This window comes from Schizophyllum commune, assembly GCF_000143185.2.
Source record: "Schizophyllum commune H4-8 unplaced genomic scaffold SCHCOscaffold_2, whole genome shotgun sequence".
Lineage (NCBI taxonomy): Eukaryota > Fungi > Basidiomycota > Agaricomycetes > Agaricales > Schizophyllaceae > Schizophyllum > Schizophyllum commune.
This window is the reverse complement of record NW_026089539.1, coordinates 2,613,679-2,633,219: the sequence shown is the minus strand read 5'-3', so window position 1 is coordinate 2,633,219 and position 19,541 is coordinate 2,613,679. Positions and strand designations below refer to the sequence as shown.

General features: G+C 58.5%; 6 protein-coding genes across 6 annotated transcripts; all 6 read left to right on the top strand.

Annotated features, from left to right (window-relative positions):
- Positions 1–7,574: 7,574 nt before the first annotated feature.
- On the top strand, positions 7,575–9,567 carry SCHCODRAFT_01208728 (class I glutamine amidotransferase-like protein; the record flags this gene model as incomplete). The annotated part of the gene is made up of 9 exons (XM_050341242.1): positions 7,575–7,735; positions 8,204–8,397; positions 8,479–8,598; positions 8,659–8,696; positions 8,751–8,824; positions 8,877–8,950; positions 9,001–9,045; positions 9,099–9,348; positions 9,402–9,567. 9 exons carry the CDS (start codon positions 7,575–7,577, stop codon positions 9,493–9,495), a joined length of 1,050 nt encoding a protein of 349 aa, XP_050202344.1. The 3' UTR covers positions 9,496–9,567.
- Positions 9,568–9,763: 196 nt separating this feature from the next.
- Positions 9,764–11,867, top strand: SCHCODRAFT_02663317 (uncharacterized protein; the record flags this gene model as incomplete). Its single annotated transcript, XM_050346524.1, has 5 exons — positions 9,764–10,094; positions 10,148–10,392; positions 10,453–11,453; positions 11,502–11,600; positions 11,648–11,867. 5 exons carry the CDS (start codon positions 9,764–9,766, stop codon positions 11,865–11,867), a joined length of 1,896 nt encoding a protein of 631 aa, XP_050202343.1.
- A 136-nt stretch (positions 11,868–12,003) lies between these two features.
- SCHCODRAFT_02612047 (uncharacterized protein) lies at positions 12,004–14,716 on the top strand. Its single transcript, XM_003037178.2, has 5 exons — positions 12,004–12,471; positions 12,522–12,766; positions 12,816–13,981; positions 14,031–14,138; positions 14,187–14,716. The coding sequence occupies exons 1-5, from the start codon at positions 12,045–12,047 to the stop codon at positions 14,422–14,424; spliced, it is 2,184 nt and encodes a 727-aa protein (XP_003037224.1). The 5' UTR covers positions 12,004–12,044; the 3' UTR covers positions 14,425–14,716.
- Positions 14,717–14,895: 179 nt separating this feature from the next.
- SCHCODRAFT_02612045 (uncharacterized protein) lies at positions 14,896–15,516 on the top strand. The gene has a single exon (XM_050344510.1). It carries the CDS (start codon positions 15,122–15,124, stop codon positions 15,293–15,295), a length of 174 nt encoding a protein of 57 aa, XP_050202342.1. The 5' UTR covers positions 14,896–15,121; the 3' UTR covers positions 15,296–15,516.
- Positions 15,517–16,335: 819 nt separating this feature from the next.
- On the top strand, positions 16,336–16,911 carry SCHCODRAFT_02612041 (uncharacterized protein). Its single transcript, XM_003037179.2, has 3 exons — positions 16,336–16,429; positions 16,480–16,536; positions 16,586–16,911. Exons 1-3 carry the CDS (start codon positions 16,351–16,353, stop codon positions 16,897–16,899), a joined length of 450 nt encoding a protein of 149 aa, XP_003037225.1. The 5' UTR covers positions 16,336–16,350; the 3' UTR covers positions 16,900–16,911.
- An 868-nt stretch (positions 16,912–17,779) lies between these two features.
- Positions 17,780–19,465, top strand: SCHCODRAFT_02487597 (NADH:flavin oxidoreductase 1; the record flags this gene model as incomplete). The annotated part of the gene is made up of 8 exons (XM_003037180.2): positions 17,780–17,898; positions 17,958–18,009; positions 18,071–18,140; positions 18,240–18,281; positions 18,334–18,464; positions 18,512–19,231; positions 19,289–19,359; positions 19,417–19,465. 8 exons carry the CDS (start codon positions 17,780–17,782, stop codon positions 19,463–19,465), a joined length of 1,254 nt encoding a protein of 417 aa, XP_003037226.2.
- Positions 19,466–19,541: the final 76 nt, after the last annotated feature.

Sequence of the window (19,541 nt, the reverse complement as noted above, 5' to 3'; positions counted from 1 at the left end):
GGGGCGAGTCCTACTGGGACAAGTACATGGCTATGATCAGAAGCCGTGTAGTCGGCCTTCCGAGCTCAGACTCGGATGACGACGGACAGTTTGACAGCGCGGGTAAGGCCAGCCGCCTTAAGCCGCAGCCTCCCGAGTCCTACGACGGCCGGGAGGACGATGAGGCCTTCTGGACCTTCGTCATTGATTCTCTTCAGTATGTCACTGATGGTCGAGTGGCAGCCACTCGGCAGGCCGACGTTGTCTCGCGTTGGCTCACTGGCAAGGCCAGAAGGTTCTACAAGCAGAACTACATGCTTAGTGCTTCTCGAAGCGCAAATCTAGACGACTTTTTCAGAGATTTATTCGATCACTGTTTCAGTCTAAACTACAAAGACAAATGTCGTACTCGGTACAAGTCCTGTATCCAAGACAATCGCGATCTCCGCGACTACATGCACGATCTAGAGCGCTTCTGGGTGGTGCTGACTGAGGAGACCAGCCGAAACCGGGTCTTGAAGTTTTGGGAAGGCCTTGACTCCTGGCTCGTGAAGCGCCTGATGGAGGACGGCTTCAGCAAAGAAGTTGATGAGTTAGAGCCTACGTACCGACGTGCTCTGCAGCTCTGGCAGGCTAGCTACGCTGCCCGAGCCCAAGCGAAGGGCAGGCGCCCTGACGACCATGGTGGATCGCCCCCCAACCGCGGAAGCGGCACGGGTGGCGCATCTGCATCGTCCCGACGTTCTGGAGGCGGGAGCTCTTCTGCTCCCTCCTCTAGGCCGCCAGCGAACGCGTCTGCTGCCGCTGGAACGCGCACCTCGAGCTCTAATGAACGCTCGAGGACCACTGGAGGTAAATTCAGCGGACAGGCAAGGGGGTCACAACGTACCTCCGCGCCGAATGGAAGGAGCGCGAACGGTCGCGCCCCTCCTAACCGCAAGCCAGGAAAATCTCCTGAGCTCCTGAAGCGCCTCCGTGAAGAGGGGCGCTGCTTCCGCTGTGAGTCTAAGGACCATATAAGCCGAAACTGTCCCGAAGCGAACCACGTACCTTCGACGTCTTCTGGACCTCCTGGTCTCGCGATTCACTCGGTGGCAATCGAACAGGCACGTCTGCTCGACCAGAGACGTGCTGGCATCACTAACACGACTACATTGTCAGTCAATATGGTTCAGTTCGAACCCTCGCACGACTCACCTGGGTCTAACCCGGACAGTACACGCTGCACGACGTGCTCACCGCCGTGGGCAACACACGTCCTCGCGGACTGTCCGCTTGTCTGTGGCGACGTTCCCGGACGCCCCCACCTCTACGTGCAGCCGCTCTTCGACTACTACACGCGAATTGCGCTGCGCACGAGGCGCGAGCCTCCCAAGTTTTGCTCGGGCGACGACTTGCTCGCCCTCTGCGAGACACCCGAGTATGCCGATTTTATCGGTCGCGCCTGCGACCCTTCATACGTTGGCGACTTGGGGCAGTGGCGGGTGCGTGGTGCGTTCGCGCTGAACGCCGTGCGCGCTTGGCCTGGCGACGGCGAGAAGCTGCGCGATGCGATGTTCCACAACCTCGCGCCGCTCTCGTATCTTTGCGATGGCGCGCCCGTCCGTTTCCTGCCAGTCCAGACCCAGGACGATTGTGTCTCCCTCTTCGAGACTGTTGAGGCCGAAGCTGGGCGTCGCGAACTGGCTCCGCTTCGCATCCCGAATGCGTTCTTCATCCGCGAAGGCTTCTCGATGGAGGACTACGTTGCGCGTCAGATATGCGTCGACTTCGGGATGGACACCTCACAGGCTCGTCGCATGGCGTACCTCTACTCCACGGGCACTACCCTCGGGGATCTCGTGCCCGAGAGCGTCGCTTACGCCCTCAACTGGGCAGTCAGACGCGTAGTCGGCGAGGAGCAGCGTCGCGCTGACCTCTCCCGCTTCTACGCCTTCCGGCCGTACTCTGGGTCGCCGGTCATCCTCGTGTGCGACACGCTCCTGGGCGTGTCGTGGGGTCTTCGTCTCAAGGACATTGACGCCGGTATCAACGTCTGGTACTGGTACATGTATCAGCGCATGCGCTACTTCGTGGGTGGGCATCAGAACACGGCTCACCCGAAGCGCTATATGTCGCGCTGGTTCGAGTCGCCTGCTGATGCCGCAGCGCGTCGAAGCTTCGACGTCTTCACGCAGCCCGACGGCGCGTTCCCCGCGCGTTGGTTTCGCGAGCCCGCGGAGGACCTGATTGAGTCCGGCGTGTTCGCACAGGCGTGGGCAACGATGGTGCGCATGGCGTCCAACGTGCCGGTACGTTTCCCAGCTTCGCGTCTTCCATGGCGTCAGCTGACGGTCTTCGCAGTATCGAAGGGGCGCTCCGCGCCGTTGGCGTCCTCGTCCGCACGCGTTGCGCAACGGACAGCCGTCTTCCCGCGGGGGAGCGGCCGCCGCATCCCGAGGCCCATCGTCCTCGTCGTTCGTGTAAGCGGGCATCCCTGCAAGGCGTTAGTAGACTCTGGTTCGTCAGTAGATCTCGTGAGCTCGGCTCTCGCTACTCAACTGCGCCTTCCGCTCATTGAGCACGATGGCCAGGTGTCCATGACGATGGCAGTGAGCGGGTCGCGCTCGAAATGTAATTTTCATACGTCTGTAGATTTTGAATGGTCAGCTATACACGAGCAGCGCGTCTTTGACGTCTTGAACCTCGCGACTTACGACGTCGTCCTCGGGACTCCGTTCCTGTACCAGCATTCCATCTCGTTCTCCATCAACCCGCCGAAGATCCTCATTGGGAGCGTTGAGGCGCTGCCGCTTGAGGGGCCACACGTCGACGACTTGTTCATGGCGAACGTAGAGCCCGAGCCTGGCTCGGACGAGTTAGAAGCTATTCGGAAGCATCTAGTCGAAATGGCCTTACCTTTGTGCAAGACCATCGCGGAGACTGAGCTCCCGCCCTTGCGTGCGATTAATCACACGATTCCCATCATAGACCCCGACCGTCGGTACCCGTTCCGTCGCTCGAATTGCCCTGCAATCTTTCGTGAGCAATGGAATGAGAAACGCGACGCATATATGCGCTCGGGGCGGTGGGAATTCACCACCGCCACGAACACGGTGCCCATGCTTCTCATCGCGAAGAATCAGCGCGAGAAGACGAAGCTACGTACTGTTGTAGACCTGCGCGAGCGCAACGACAACACGCGCAAGTTGTCGTCCCCGCTCCCCGACCAGAACGCGATCTTGCGTCGCGTCGCCGCTGCGAAATATTGGTCAATTCTCGACGGGAAAGACCACTATGAGCAAATACGTGTCTTACCTGAGTACGAAGACGTTAACATCATGGCGACGCCTGATGGTAACGTGAAGAGCAAGGTTATGCTCCAGGGCGACTGCAATGCTGTCGCGACGTGTCAGGCAATAATGACGCATATTTTTCGCCCTTACCTAGGTGTCTTCATGGACGTGTACCTTGACGATATTGTCATATACACGGACACGCTCGAAGAGCATGTTCGCGCTGTCAAAACCGTGCTTGAGGTGCTGGCGCGCGAGAAGTTCTATCTGGGTGTTAATAAGCTGCACTTCCTCGAGCCTGAAGTGCGCGTACTTGGGCGAATCGTTGATGCGAACGGCATTCGTGTCGATCCTGCCCGCGTTGACGAGGTCGCGAAGTGGCCGGTGCCTACGAACAAGAAGTTAGTTCGCGCATTTTGTGGCGCGGTGGGCTGGCTCGCCGACAATGTCGCCGAGATCGCCGCGCCCCTGGGCATTTTGCACGATTTGTGCGGCGAAACTCACCGATGGGAGTGGGGATTCACGCAGCAGCGCGCGTTTGAGGATTGCAAGCGGCTGGTGAGCGCGAGCAAGCGCGTCTCACGCCGAGGCATCACCCTCGGGCCGGATGGCAAGCCCACTTCGCGCGTTTGGCTTCTGACCGACGGCTCTAAGTCGTCTTTGTCAGGAGTAGTCGTTGAAGGGGAGGATTGGCGTACCGGAACGGTAATCGCGCTCTTCTCCGCGAAGCTGAGCACGACTCAGCAGAATTATCCTGTACATGAGATTGAGATGTTAGCTGGCGTGGAATCAATGCAGCGACATCGCGACTTACTTCAGGGATTCCACTTTACGTGGGTGACTGACCATCGTGGTCTCGTCCATCTTCTGCGGCAGCCAAACCTTTCGGGGCGGCAAGCGCGCTGGCTTGAGAAGTTGGGCGAGTTTGACTTCGAAGTCGTGTACCTGCCGGGCGTGGATAACGTGTTAGCTGATGCACTATCACGCATATACGAGGGCGACGCACCTGGAACACTGCGCTCTCCCTCTGAATATACATCCTTTGATGAGGATGGCTCTGTCGATTACGACGGTATGGACATTACTCGGCCGCTTGTGACCGAGCTTGGCGCCCTGGCAATTGCGCCAGAAGGCGGGGACGACGCAGCTCCACGCCGTGGTCGCGGTCGTCCGAAAGGCTCGACGAAGGCCTTCAACGACTGGGTTCGCCGACTCGCTGCGAAGAAAGGATCCGTCCGCTTGATTGTGGGCGATCACGCGGCGGATGGCGATTCTGATAGACGCGCGACGCGTCTGGAGGGGGGAGACGACCCGGTCGAACCTTTTGCAAGTGACCCGAACGCGTTTGAAGACGAGATGAGTGAGAAGGAAGCAGCGCAGAACGCGCTGCCAGCTCATCACGCGTTTGCTTCCGATCAAGCCACGCGAGGTGATGTCAGCGGAACATCACATTCGGCATCTTCCGAGTACCCCTCGGGTACCCGAGAGAACGCGCACTCGCGCGCTGTCGAAGACAGCCCGTCGTCGCCCGACGTCGGCAGCCCAATCACAGAGGATGCGAATATAGACATACCTAGTGCTGTCCAGATGTCGGAATCCGAACCAGAACACCCGACAGGCGAGACACCAGCCTCAGCAGAGGAAACACGTGTCTCGACCTCGGTCGGCGCGGAAGGTGACGAAGATAATGATATCGCACCTCCTAGCCTCACGGAACCTATCTTGACGGCTATACCCAATCACACACGGGGTGTACGCATTGAAGATTTGATCCGGGATAAGTATCAGGACGATCCGTTCTTTGCCAAGATATTGGAAGAACCCAGTCACTTCCGAAACTTTGAGGTGGTTGACGGACTCATCTTCCTGAAGCAGGACTCTCGTCGTCTGCTGTGCATTCCGAACATCAAGGAAAGTGGTCGCTCCGTGCGAGGACTCATTATTCAGGAAGCACACACCTTACTCGCGCATCTCGGTGCCGCTAAGGTTATCCCCGTGCTCCGTGATCAGGTGTGGTGGAAGACGCTGGTGCCTGATGTGCAGAAGTTCATCGCATCATGCACCACGTGCGCTTGGAATAAGCCCAGCAATCACAAGCCGTACGGGCTATTGAATCCCCTGCCGGTGCCTGGCACGCCTTGGGAAGCTATCGGGATAGACTTCACGGGTCCCTTTCCCGAGAGCGAGAATCACAATGGGACCTTCAATTACCTTCTCGTCGTGATCTGCCTGCTGACCGGCATGGTACATCTTATTCCGACGCGTACTAATGTGACTGCCAAGACTCTGGCATACATTATCTTTGCGGAAGTCTATAAGCTACATGGGCTCCCCAAGTACATAGTCAGTGACCGGGATTCGCTCTTCACGAGCATATTCTGGACTCACCTGCACAAGTTGATCGGAACGGAGCTGCGCATGTCAACTGCATACCATCCGCAGACCGACGGATCAACTGAACGGGCCAATCGGACAGTTGTCCAGATGATACGCGAATGCGTCGAGCCCGCTCAATCGGACTGGGTCCTGAAATTGCCGGCGGTTGAGTTTGCGATCAACTCCGTGCGCTCGGAGAGCACGGGGTATGCACCGTTCTTCCTGAATACTGGTCGCATGCCCCGCGCCATGATCTGGGAGGACGCACCCACGACGGAATATCCCGGGGTGCGGACTTATGCGCGCCGCGTCAAGCAGGCCATCATGCAGGCTCATGACGCAGTGCTCGCCGCGCGTGTCAAGCAGACACGTGATGCCAATCGACGCCGCATCCGCGCGCCTTTTGCCGAGAACGATCTAGTATATGTCTCAACTGCCAACATGAACTTCCCGAAGGGCCGCGTTCGTAAGCTACTTCCCAAGTTCATTGGACCATACCGCATCCTGAAGGATCTAGGCAATGAGGCCTTCCTTCTTGATCTCCCGAAGGAGTTGAAGCAGCGGGGAATACACCCGCGCTTCCACGCGTCTCTATTGAGAATTCATATTCCCAATGATGATCGGCTATTTCCGGGCCGCCTTGAGACTCAGGTGGCCGACTTCGGTGCCTGGGAGAAAGAATGGGCAATTGAGGAGATTGTGGGACATCACGGCAAGGGTGCTGATGCAGTACTCAAGGTGAAGTGGAAGCCAGGCGACATGTCCTGGATCCCGATCAAGAATGTTGCCACCCTCGAGAAGGTCAAGCAGTACCTTGAGGCGCTTGGCGTTGACAAAGCGGGTGATCTCCCGGCTGGATCTGAACCAGACCCCGGGGATATCCAATTGTATGTAGGGAATCTCGAACTCACGATCGAGCCTCGTGTTCCCGATGGCGAGATTCACGACGAATCGGGTAATGGGCTTAGCTGGGATCCCCTTAAAAGGGATGGACAGTCAGTATGCCAAACCAACTCCATTTCCTCTTCCTCTCTCTACATACATACTATGGATACTTCTACCTTACCTCCGCTTCCCAACTCTCCTTCCCCTTCGCCCAACGTCAACCGTGTCGGTACCCGTTCCCACACCAAGGCCAAAACGGCGCCGGCGATCAAAAATGGCAACAAGGCGGACTCGGTCCAACCGATGGATGTCGACCCACCCAGTTCCGAGGCCGCCCCGCCGGCACCCGCGCCCAAGACGATGTCGTCCGTCCTCGACGCCGCCGGCTCTGCCGCCTCCACTCTCATCGACAGCGAGCCGCCTGTCGACACCGCCGCCGCGCTCCGCGCAAAGGAGGCCGCCCGCGCCAAGTACAATGCCGGTATCATCGCCGACCGCATCCGCCAGCAGGAAGCCGCGCGCTCCGACGTCATGAAGCAACCCATCCCGCGCGTCAACGCCGCCGCCGACGCTGGTGCGGATAAGACCGCGCCTCCGTCCGCCGCCGCTGAGACGACGCCCGCCAAGCGCGCCTCCGAGGACGACGGCTTCCTCCTCGGCCGCGCCAAGCCACGTGGCCCGGCCCAATTCGCCCACCGCCGCATCGTTCCCATGACGTGGGAGATCCGCGGACGCCGCCTCGTCATCCCTATCTACGCGCGCAACGACCCTGAAGAATACCTCTTCAGTTACCGCATCCCACTCACCATCCTCGTCGAGTACATGCGCTTCAGCGACGGCATCACTGCTACTGGAATCCGCCACGACGTTGTTGAGGTCCCGTCCGGCTATGCCGAGTTCGTGGAAATCCTCCAGCGCGCCGACTTCGGCAAGCACATGTGCCCGATCGACCTCGCGACCGGCAAAGTCCGACCCATCCCCGACGAGCAGCGCATTGATCGGACCTTCTGGGTGCGTCAGATCCTCGACATCAGCAGCGGAGCGGCCGCGCATCGCTACATGGACGAGGTGGAGGGCAAGGTGCCCGAGCCCACCAACGAGGAGCTCCTCCTTCGTGAGGTGACGGCCATCGAGGCGATGCAGGGGCGCTTGTCGAACGCCCGCCGCCAGCAGGCCTTCGAGGCGAACCGTGCCAAGCGGCGCGAGGGCAAGGGGAACCAGTAGTTACTTACTACTTACTAGAGATCATCAGAACAACGGCTCGAAAGTTACTTACAGAAAAGGTTCGAAATATATACAAAAACAAAGACTCGTTTCTATTCTATACATACGTGCTACTTACTGGTTGCTACTGTACTTACAGAGCGCCTTAGAAGGCGCTGGAGGGGGGTATGTGACGCCTCGGCCTTAGCCGACGCCACGTGCTCTGCCTTCACCCCTCGCGGGGGTATTTCCTTTGGAGTTCCTTGAGGTTCTCCTGGTTTCTTATGACTCGTATATATACTCCGTGACTAGTTATGACTACTTACAGCTGTAGGTATAAAAGGGCCCTCCTCCAAGGGAGGAGGGCAAGGTTTTCAATCGAGACTTCGTTACAGAGTAACCTCGTGGGAATCTTCTTCATCATCTCCGTGAGCCGAGCCCGGCCCGCTCTCCGCGTCACCGTACTCGCCTCACCTTGCCGCCAGCACCCCTCGCGTCCTCATCTACTCCGCAACGGAACAATTTCGCCACGACTCTATACCGACCGCCGTCCAAGCGCTTAAGGACGCTGGAAATTCTGCCTCTATTACCTTCGATGCTACGGAAGACAAGTCTCTGTTCACGGATGATAATCTTAAGCAGTACGATGCGCTGGTGTTTCTGTCGAATACGGGGGAAGGTGTGTGGACCTTTCTTTTGTTTTGACTGGGGGAGGGCGGTTAGGCGAGGAAGAGAAGCTGAAGAGCTGATGTGTTTACAGTCTTGGGTGACGATGGCATAGCCGCGTTCCAGAAGTACCTGAACCTCGGCGGCAACTTTATTGGCATCCACTCGGCCACGGATTGCTTGAACACCACGGAGTTTTATGGGCGGGAAATAGGTAAGCGGGCGGGCTGAGAAGTATGTATCCTTGTAGTCTAAGTTCATGCTCTTTTTCCAGGAGCATACTTCGACTACCACCCTGAGCTCACGAACGCAGTGAGTGATTCTGGCATACTCCAGACAGGAGTGTACCCATTGAACCCCTGGTAGACGGTCGATGTATTGGACCGCTCGCACCCAAGCACGTCGATGCTCTCTGAGCAGTGGCAGGTTCGGGACGAGATGTCAGTACGAAATACATGAATATGCAGGATTATGCTCACCCATCCCGTGCAGGTATAACTTTAAGTCCGACCCTAGGGATGTGGGTGCTGTGGTCCTTCTGTCTGCGGACGAGAGCACGTACGATGGTGAGAGCCAGCCTCAGGTGTATCTGTATGCGCTAATCGTGCGCTCGTAGATCCTGGTGAACGCAAATATAACCAGGGAACCCCGCATCCAACGGGTCAGTACTGCAGTCCCTGATCTGACTACTGGGGCTCATCAGACTTCTTACAGCCTGGTATCAGGAAAAGGGCGCCGGGGTCCAGGACGGCAATACCGCAGGACGTAGCTTTTACACGAGCTTGGGCCACCTTAGTGAGACATGGCACGACGACACCTTCATGGCTCACGTAATGGGAGGCATCAAGTGGGCGCTCGATGCTAATACGACGCTCGCGTTTAATTCGAGCGCGTCCGTTGGGAACGGGGAGGCTGGGAATGCTTCGTCGACTGCGTCAGATGGGGCTGCGCAGGCGACTCAATCGTGAGTGGGGTCGGTACAAGGAATTCGGACGTACGCTGAGTTGTTGCTCGCAGGTCGTCGGACGAAAATGGGAGTGCGACCATTGCTAACCACTTTTCGATTTCCGGAGGCTTGTTTCTGGCTGGGTTGCTCGCCTTGAGCGCATAAATAAGATTGACACTATGTCACCATTATCTTAAGCAATTTACCACCACGGCCATGTCGGCTCGGAGGACGGAACGATCAGGCAGAAGCGCTGCTTGAAACCTGGCGCCTCTGGTTCTTGAGCCCATGCCCGAAATTGAACTCTACGGATCTTGCCGAGGCGCGGGTGGCGCGAACAGCGCCCGCGATCGAAATGATGCAGCGCGCCTACTTGAACCTGCCCCCCACTGCTCGCCCTGACAATCTCCCCTCACACTCTGTGGCCTCTGGCATGTTTGCGCATAGCCGGCAGGACTCACGGCAGTGGAAGTCTTCCTCGTCCTGGGCGCAGCGCTTGTTCAGACGAGAGCCAGTTGTGCTGCAGTTGCCGGCCGTTCATCCGAGGCGCAATGCGCCGCGTCTGAGCAAGGCGCGTATGCTGTTGCTGGCGACTCTGGCGCTCTTGTGCATTGCAGTTATTGCGATACTCAAGACGGGGTATGAGTGGACGCGTGCGATCCCCTTCGTCTCGACAGGACCTTTGGTCGACTATACTCCCGAACAGCTGCGGGAACTATGGCAGTGGGAGGTCAATGCTGGTCACTATCCGAGCAGGAGACCAGGTGCGTGTGGGGGGCGAGCTTTTGTCTCCAAGCGACTACTGACGCCATGCCAGTACCGAAGGAGGTTGGGCTGAGCGCGCGCCCTCATAATCCCAGTATACCCTCGCGCAGCCGGATACCCAGCAAATACAAGGCCCTCACCGAGGAGTCACTTGGAACGCCAACAGAAGGCATCGGCAGCGAGCGCGTCTACCTCGATGCCTTCGCGCACAACGCGTCATGGCCCCCGCGGCCTCCAATGGGCGCGATCGCCGACCTCGACGCAGTGCTCGCCCACTGCGACTACAACGCAGGCAAAGTGCGCCCCATGCCTTCCCCCCTCCCGTTCCGCGCGCGTGCTTAGGACCTAGCCACACAGTACGTGCGCGACTGCCTCAAGGTGCTCCGGCGCGGCGCGGGCCTCGACGTCGGGCGGCGCGTGCGGCAGGGCGCGCTGGAAGAGTGGAAGTACGTGTATGTGGAGACGGGGAAGGCGGTGCTGAACCTGACGGGCGCGACGTATGCGGAGGCGCAGCGGAGTGCGGAGCTGGAGCATGAAGAGCTTAGGCGGCTGTCTGCGAAGCCGATCGTGCCTCCCATTGACCACCCGTCGCCCGTTCCGAGCTGCGACTCCGACCACCCGCGACTCTTTCACGTCTTCTGGGCACTTCCCTTCACGGACAAGCCCTACGTGCTGTTGTTGTCCTTTCTCTACACGCAGAACACGTCCCGCGAGGCTTGCCGACCACGACTGTGGGTTTGGGTCAACGCACCCAACATCTCCAATGAGGCGCAGCTGGAGGCCCATATACGCAACAGCCCGTGGGCAGCACCATTCCTGGACCCTCGCTTCCGAGACGTGATCCAATTCAAGCTATGGCAAACGGCTGAACAGCTGGACTCGTTGGACGAACTGAAGGACCGCTGGAGAGACGTTAGCGTCATCCGTTCGGAGGGCAAAGTAGTGGCGTCAGGCGACCACGCTACCCTCGAAGGCATGTCCGTGATTCTTTCGGACCTGGTGCGCTTCGTCGTCTGCCACCGCTTTGGTGGCGTGTACCTGGACGCGGACTCGGTGCTGCTGCGAGACTGGGAGGAACTGTGGGGATGGAAGGGCGCGTTTGCGTACCAATGGTCGCGGTTCCCGCGATATAACACGGCGGTAACGAAGCTTGGGCGGCAGACTCAGCTTGGTTCGTTCATCCTTCGGACAGCGCTGCGAAATGGGCTCGACTTCCACCCCATTACGATCAGCAAGTACATGAAGGAGGCCAACTTGGAGCCTCTGTACACGCGGCTGCCAGATGCCCTATTCGACTCTGCATGGCTGAACACGGATGGCTTCCAGAGGGATCGACCGCCACAACCGTACTTCGAGAGGTGGGTGTTCTCGAGGATGTTTTGCGCACTTCGCTCATGGTCTTATAGCTATAGCGAGTTCTTCGACACTACGATCGGCGAGTCAGAAGCACTTGGCTTCGAGGGATTCTTCCAGGGCGCTTTCTCCCACCACTATCATAATCAATGGTGACTATTAGGCCGGTGTGTCCGCGGCTCTGCTGACCCGCACATAGGCATAAGCCCTTCGACAAGGTCCGCAATTGGCCCGAGCTCGGGGCGCGGTTCTTCAAGGGAGAGAGGCAGTTGCGGCAGGCGGCTAGAATCTCGCCAGGACGTGAGCTGGATGGGGACGCGGCAGCAGATTTGAGTTGGTCAGCGGTCTTGAAGCGTACGTTCGAGTCGTATGTACGCGGCGAGAGACCCAATATGTATGGCGAATGGATTGTTTGGTGAACATGTAAACTACTAAACTGCGGACGTGTCCGCGCTAGTGCTGCGCAGTAAGAAACTCAAGTTGTGGGTCCAACGCTGATCGGATCGTCGTGCCGCGGCGTGTCGAAGTGCTAGAACTTGAACCTCACCACGACGGCGGACGGCGACGACGGCAGACTCGGTGACGGCGACGGCGCGATGCCCTCGTCCATCTACTACCCCGGCAATGGCCACGCAAAGCCCCGCGCACAGCTCCCGCTCTTCTCCTCCGCCCTCCCGGAAAAGCTCACCAAGCGCCGCACTCAGACCCCTCCGCCGTACATTCGCATACCGCTGCCCTTTCCCCGCAGAGTCCTCGTCATACCGAACCCCTTCCGGGCCCACCACTTCTTCGTTGTGCGCTTTGGACTCGTTCCGGGCACTATCCTCCTCTTCTTCGCCCTCGTATCGCTGCTCCTCACCGCATTCGCCTTCGGCAAGCGTTATGGCAGTAAGGAGAAGCAATGGCCGACGACGCGCATTCCTTTCATGGGTGACCCGCCCACGCTCGTCTACACGCGCAGCGACCTGCAGAAGATTTGGGAGTGGGAGGTAGCAAGCGGACACTATCCCAGCCGTCGTCCGAGTACGTGGCCTTCCGACGCCGATAGTCGCGTGTAGCTGACTTCCCCCTAGTACCAGAGCAGATCGGCTTCGCCAAACCTATCCGCAATCCTGGTGTCCCCCCGTACAAAACCAACAGGTTCAAGGCCCCTCCCGGTATCCGTCCCACCACCGACTCCGAGGGCGTTGGCGCGCAGCGCGTCTACCTTGACATCCAGAGCCGTCCGCCCAATGTCGCCTATCCCCCACGACCTGTCCCTGGCAGTGCCGCTGACCTTGACATCGTCATGGACAACTGCGATTTCTCAGAGAACAAGGTGCGCATCGCCCCAACCCCGTGACCGCGCCCTCTCATCCTTTATTTAGTACGTACGCGACTGTCTTGAAGTCCTTCGCGTAGGCGCAGGTCTAGACAATGGCCAGCGCTTGCGACGCGGTGAGATGGATGACTGGAAGTACATCTACATGGAGCAGCCCGACACCTACAACGTCTCCCGCTCAGATGCTGGCGGCTCGATAAGCCCAATCACCGCTCTCGCGAGCGAAGGCGATCCCAACAGTGGCCTGAACCGCCGCTGGGGTGTGGACTGGGAGCCATCACTCAAGCTTCGTCCACCAGTCGAGCAGCACCCGTACTCCGCCCTTCCGGAACCGTGCGACCCGGAGAACCCTCGTATATTCCACATGTTCTGGACCGGCCCCTTCACGGATAAACCGTACATGGCCCTCCTCTCCTTCCTCTTCACGCAAAACACCGGCCTGCACCTCGACAACTTCCCCTCTCGTTCGGCATGTCGCCCTCAGTTTTGGTTGTGGATCAACCCAGGACCAGCGGCGTCCGTACCTAACCCGAATGTCGTGCGCGAGATGTTCGACGGGTTGAAGGACAACCCCTGGGCGGCGCCTTTCTTGCACCCGCGCTTCAAGGACGTGATCCACTTCAAGATGTGGAACACGACGGAGCAGCTGGACGGCGTACCCGAGCTCAAGGATGAATGGCGCCATCTAGATTCGCTCTTCAACTCCGGCGGGCACGTCATGCAAGTGCCGAAGAAGCAGGAGGAGCAGAGCAGCTCATCTGCAGCGAAGAAAGACGACGACGACATGATGAACCGCCTGGGCTCCAAGTCTGCCTCGTCGTACGACCGTCTCAGTGTCATCTTGTCGGATATGGCCCGCTTCGTCCTCTGCCATCGCTTCGGCGGTATCTACCTCGACGCAGACACGATCTTCCTTCGCGATTGGGAGGAGCTGTGGGGCTGGAAGGGCGCGTTCGCTTACCGCTGGTCGCGTCTGCCGAAGTATAACACAGCGGTGCTGAAGCTGAACAAGCAAAGCGCCCTGGGCACGTTCCTCTTCCGCACCGCGCTGAAAAACAACATGGACTTCCACCCGATGACGGTCGCGCGATATACCAAGGATGCGTACCTTGAGCCGTTGTTGCTGCGCTTACCGGACGCGCTCTTCGACTCCGCGTGGTTGAACACGGAAGACTTCCAGCGCGATCGGCCGCCACAGCCCTATCTTACCGAGTGAGTGCGCTAGCGAAGATGAACGGACGTCGACTGACATATCGTGCAGCTTCTCCGAGTTCTTCGAGACGCCAGCCCAGTCGGGTGGTGCACCATTAGCACTGGGCTTCGATGGCTTCTACAAGGGCGCATACTCATACCACTTCCACAATTATTGGTGAGCGAGATACTTTGCGTACTGATAGACGGTGTTGACCTTTATAAGGTGGAAGCCATTTGACCCTGCACGGAACTGGCCGGACCTTGGCGAACGGTTCATCGCTGGCGAGCGGCAGGCGCGAGAGGCCCTGCGGGCGACTGGGGTGCCTGCACCGGTAGACGGCGCAGAACATACCGCAGACGACAAGCGCGACCTTGATTGGTCAACCGTGCTCAAGCGCACCTTCGAGTCGTACATCCGTGGCGAGCGGCCAAACATGTACGGCGAGTGGCTCAAGTGGTGATCGGGGCATCTGCAGGAGGGTATCAGGCATTCGGATGGTGGACGGTTCAGATTGTGGAGGGAAGTTCACAGGGGGATTACTGTAGAGCACGAGGTAGAGCAGGCGAGGCGAGGCGTGGTCGCCGCTGCATGGTAGCGATGCAGCCACCGCTACGATGTACATAGACAGACGACGCCGGGCGCTCGTACAGGTGGACGGAGTACCGCACCTGTTCATACCACCTTGTAATGCAGACGCTCATTGACTAGGTATCGATATTGTCGACTAATATCAGGTGCGCTGCTGTCGCAAATAGAGGTTCGAGGGACGAAGATGGTCGCAGTGCAAGAGTGGGGAAGAGCAGAAATGGACGGAGATTCTTGCAGAACTCCCTCGATTTGAACATCCGGCAAGTTCCGAATCCCCTCGGCGCTCGGACCTCTCCTGGTTTTTCCTCGTCTCTCGTCATCATGATGCCTGCGCACTCTGCATCTTAATCCCCGTTCTACCCTATCGTCTCTGTTGTCCTTAGCGATGTCCTGACCTCTTCCAGCAACGATGGCCCCTCAGCATGAATGGCGTGCTAATCCAGGATCTGGCGGCAACAGCAAAATATTATCTACGTTCTTTGCAGCGTATACAAGCTCTCGATAGCCTCCTCTGCCCTTCGAATGGAACCTCACCTCGCTGCTCTTGTCACAGGTATAGACAGTGCCTAATGGCCGAGCGCTGGACTCTTGGCTCTTCGCGCTTGCCGAACAGAATGAACCTTGGGCTTATAATAATGGCCCTCCTCGTGGTCATTGCTTGTGTTGCTTCCAGGCCTGTATCGGTAGACCTTGATGATGCGTGTTGGAATTACAACAGGTCCGCTGTCTTCAATATATATTGAGCCGAAAGTCCAGTAACCTCTACGACTTCATTGAGCGCCCACAGCGGCTCAGTTCTCAACAACCCTACAACGGCGTGTTGCATTTGGACGACATGCACGACCCCGCCGCGGTCTTTGATACACTCCAAATCCAGCGACGCTGTTTCTGGCGCCGCCTTGTATACCCGCCACGATGGACCGTATAGAGAGGGCGTGAGAGCCACCTCGAATAATGGTCTTGCGAAGAGTACGCTCTCTGTATACACAGGGTTTTTGATTGGCATGTCGGCTGTGGCACTTGAAGCTTCCCTCGGCGCCTTGCTCGTCACCTTATGAGCAGAACCACATCCTGCTCGTTCGCTCTTGCTTCATCACTCGAATGGAAAGCTTCTTTATGTCGGAATTCATCTGTCCCTTAGGCGAGAGTGACTTCATTCTTTCCCCTCAGTCTGCTAAACACTGTTCATACAGTATCTTCGTCGTCCGGAAGTACATGCCCCGGAAACGAGACTGCCTGCGCTTCATGCAGGCCTCTCGCGCCCATACGCGCGCAAATATGGGACCTATCTGTAGGATAATCGACGTGCTTGTATGGATCTTCGCCTCGTTTCTAAGGTGGTACTGGCCTGGAAATCCTCCGTTCACCCTCCGTTTCTGAGGGATGATTCTACTCAACGGACTTAGGGCACGCTCCGCCCGCTAACCTCATGCTGTTGGACACCTCGTGCTGCCGAACCTTTTCTGCGGTAATAGACCGACATTACCTTCTGCGTCCTCGCGGACGTCGGTCTGAATGTGCCACTTTGTGGGGCCAATGCGGGCTTTGACGCATCATCTGCAGCATTCGAGCCTAATGAAACTCACGGCACGTCAAGCTACAGCAGCTAACGTGGGGCGAGGCTCGCCTGATGACCAGCATCGTACTCGCAGCGCACGTCAAGTCTTCTTCGCTCGCCCTGACGGCGCCTACGCCATCGAGGGCGTCATCTGCCCCTCGCCCTGTATAAAAGCGCAGGTCCTCTGGCTGGCGTTATTTCTTCACCGAATACTCGACGACGTATCCCCCTCCTAACACCATGTACTTCAACACCAAGACCATCCTCGTCGCCGCCCTTGCCGCGACCGCTGTCGCTGCTGAAGAGGAGAAGCGCCAAGGTGTGTTGTCTGGCCCCCGCACACACCGCCTAGAACTCACGCTTCCGCAGTCAGCAGTGTCTTCAACTCGCTCACCAGCGCCGCGGCCTCTGGCGTAACAGGCGACCGTGAGCACCAATGAGTCTCCACCGCGGCCAACTCTGACCATCCTCCCAGTCTCTTCCTACTACAACTCGGCGACATCAAGAGCAGGAAGCGTCGTCAGCGGCGCGTCATCGACTGCCACCAGCGCTGCCTCCGATGCTGCTAGCTCGGCCAGCGACGCCGCGTCCTCTGCGGCGAGCGACGCGAGCAGCGTCGCTTCCAGCGCGAGTCAGTCGGCCTCCAGTATTAGCGCTTCCGCTAGCGCAGCCGCCTCGGCCGCTGGCAGCAACGGCGCCGTCTCTGCGCTTTCGGCCCCCGGGTCCCTGGTCTTTGGTCTCGCGACCGCCGCAGCGAGCGTCCTCCTCGGCGCTTACGTCGTGCTCTGATTTACCTACCATGAAAAACTCGCTGACGATGGGATGGAAAGAGTACAGACATTCACGGCGTGTTACCTACTGGTCGTGTTGTGCGACACAAATCGCTGTTGGCAGCCGTTAATTATGAGTGGGATATCTACGGCTGGATTGTGATTCCCATTCAGGTAATTATGTATAGGAAAAGAGAGGGTAAGTCGCTGTCGTAGGAGTAACGATGCATGGGTCGTTTGGGATCAGCGTCAGCTTGAAGAAGGGCCGGTGTACTTCAACCTGAAGCGCACGTGATTCAGACATTGCTGATTTGAGGAGATATTCCCAAAAAGGCAACTTCTACTCCCTTGCGCGAGCCTCGTGCCAGGTGGCCCCGCTTCCACCTCCAACCGCATAACCGCGTCTTGGTACTCGGATTCCTCGGAATAAAGTACTCGTCGAATGCAATATGCTCATCTGTCCCACCAGTTCCATCTCGGGAGCGTTGTGCGGTATTTCTCAGACGCCTTGCTGACCAGAAGGCTTACCTGGCTTACAAAATCACAAATCCTGACATAGGTCTTACTGAAGCTCGAGGCGCTTGATCCTTCTCACGCGCGGATGCGTCAAGGCTACATATAGGCTCTCCGCTCCATGCAGCGATGTCCGACATACTTCGCATCCTCCCTTGGCTTTATTGCAGAAAGGCGTTGCCCCTTGCAGAGCCTTGCACCTATACCTCATCCATCCGCAACCCTCCAAGTAACACACGTCGCCTTCCCCGTGTGTTTCTCGCACCTTCCACGCTTCGTCGAACGCACGTATTTAGTAGCGAGTAGGTGCCTGCTCCTGCTCTCACGATCCCATCTTATCGAATCCACCCACTCCCCATCAGCTAGCACCCATCGCTGAGCCCGCCATGTCCACCAAGACCTACGAGAACAAGGCCGCGCCCGGCGTGCCCTTCTTCACGCCCGCGCAGGAGCCCCCCGCGGGCACGGCGCTCAACCCGCAGCCCGATGGCAAGCCAATTCCGAAGTGCGTACGAGCGCTTAGGCGGGAGGGCGGAGCAGCGCGTACTGACGGAGTCCGCGCAGGCTATTCACTCCGATCAAGATTCGGGATCTGGAATTACAGAACCGCGTTTGGGTGAGTGACGTACCGCGTCTGCTCTCGACGCGTCGATGGCTGATCGTCCTTGCGCGTATAGCTCTCCCCGCTGTGCCAGTATTCGTCGATCAACGGGCACGCGCAGCCGGATGGCTGGCACTTGGCACATTGTAAGTCGTCTTTTACGTCTGCTATCGCGCTTGCCAGGGCGTGTTCCTGCTATCCGCCGCGCCACACTCGCGTACTTCTCTTGCTCACATATTCCCTAGTGGGTGGAATCATCAGCCGCGGACCAGGCCTCTCCATCATCGGTGAGTGACCATTGTAGACCTTTCCCAACAGTCCACTGATTAGCTCCTGCAGAGGCTGCTGCTATCTCTCCTGAAGGGCGTATCACCCCGCACGATGTTGGCATATGGGAGGACTCCCAGATCGAGCCCTTGAAGCGCCTCACTGCCTTTGCGCACGGCCAGAACCAGAAGATCGCCATCCAGGTGCGTAACGCAACTTGGATGACAGCTTCGCGACTTACACCCTCTAGATCGCTCATGCTGGTCGCAAGGCCTCCGCTGTGGCTCCCTGGCTTCACGCGAACGCTATCGCTACCAAGGAACAGGGCGGCTGGCCGGACGCCGTCATCGCCCCCTCCCCCATCCCCTTCGAGCCGGGCGTCAACCCCGTCCCGAACGAGCTCACCCTCGACGGCATCAAGACCATCGTCGCCCAGTCCGCCGCCGCCGCGCGCCGCGCGGTCAAGGCCGGCTTCGATGTGATCGAGATCCACAACGCGCACGGGTACCTCCTCATGTCCTTCCTCTCGCCCATCTCGAACAAGCGCACGGACGCGTACGGCGGCTCGTTCGAGAACCGCGTGCGCCTGACGCTCGAGGTCGTCGATGCCGTGCGCGCGGCGATCCCGGAGGGCATGCCGTTGTTCCTGCGCATATCCGCGAGCGACCGCGTCGAGGCGAAGAAGGACGAGTACCCGGAGAGCTGGACGAATGAGGATACGATCCGGCTTGCGGGCTTGCTGGCGGAGCGCGGGGTGGACCTGCTCGACGTTAGCAGCGGCGGCGTTGCGTTGAAGCAGGACCTGAGCGAGCAGGGCGCGCAGCAGCGGTTCGCGAAGGAGGTGAAGGCGGCGTTGGGCGACAAGATTCTTGTTGGCACCGTCGGCGGGATCGTCAATGGCAAGCAGGCCGAGGACATCCTCCACGACACGGGCGCGGACGTTGCGCTTGTGGGCAAGCACTTCCAGAAGGTGAGTAGAAGAATTTGGACGATCTGGCTGAAGGGGGTGCTCACGTTCAAATCACAGAACCCGGGTGCGGTATGGCAGTTCGCCGAGGATCTGGGGACGCAGATCTACGTCGCGCATCAGATTGAGTGGTGAGTGGAAGAGTCGTGCAGGGGGGCTCACAAGCAGCATCTGACAATCACCATCAGGGGCTTCTTTGGTCGTGGCACGTCGCGCAGGGACCTTTCCTCCAAGTAAAGGGTCGGACAGCCGCGCGGAGGTCCTTGTCGATGCAGGGGCTCCGCAGTGCCGTGGATCTGTAAAAATAACGAGA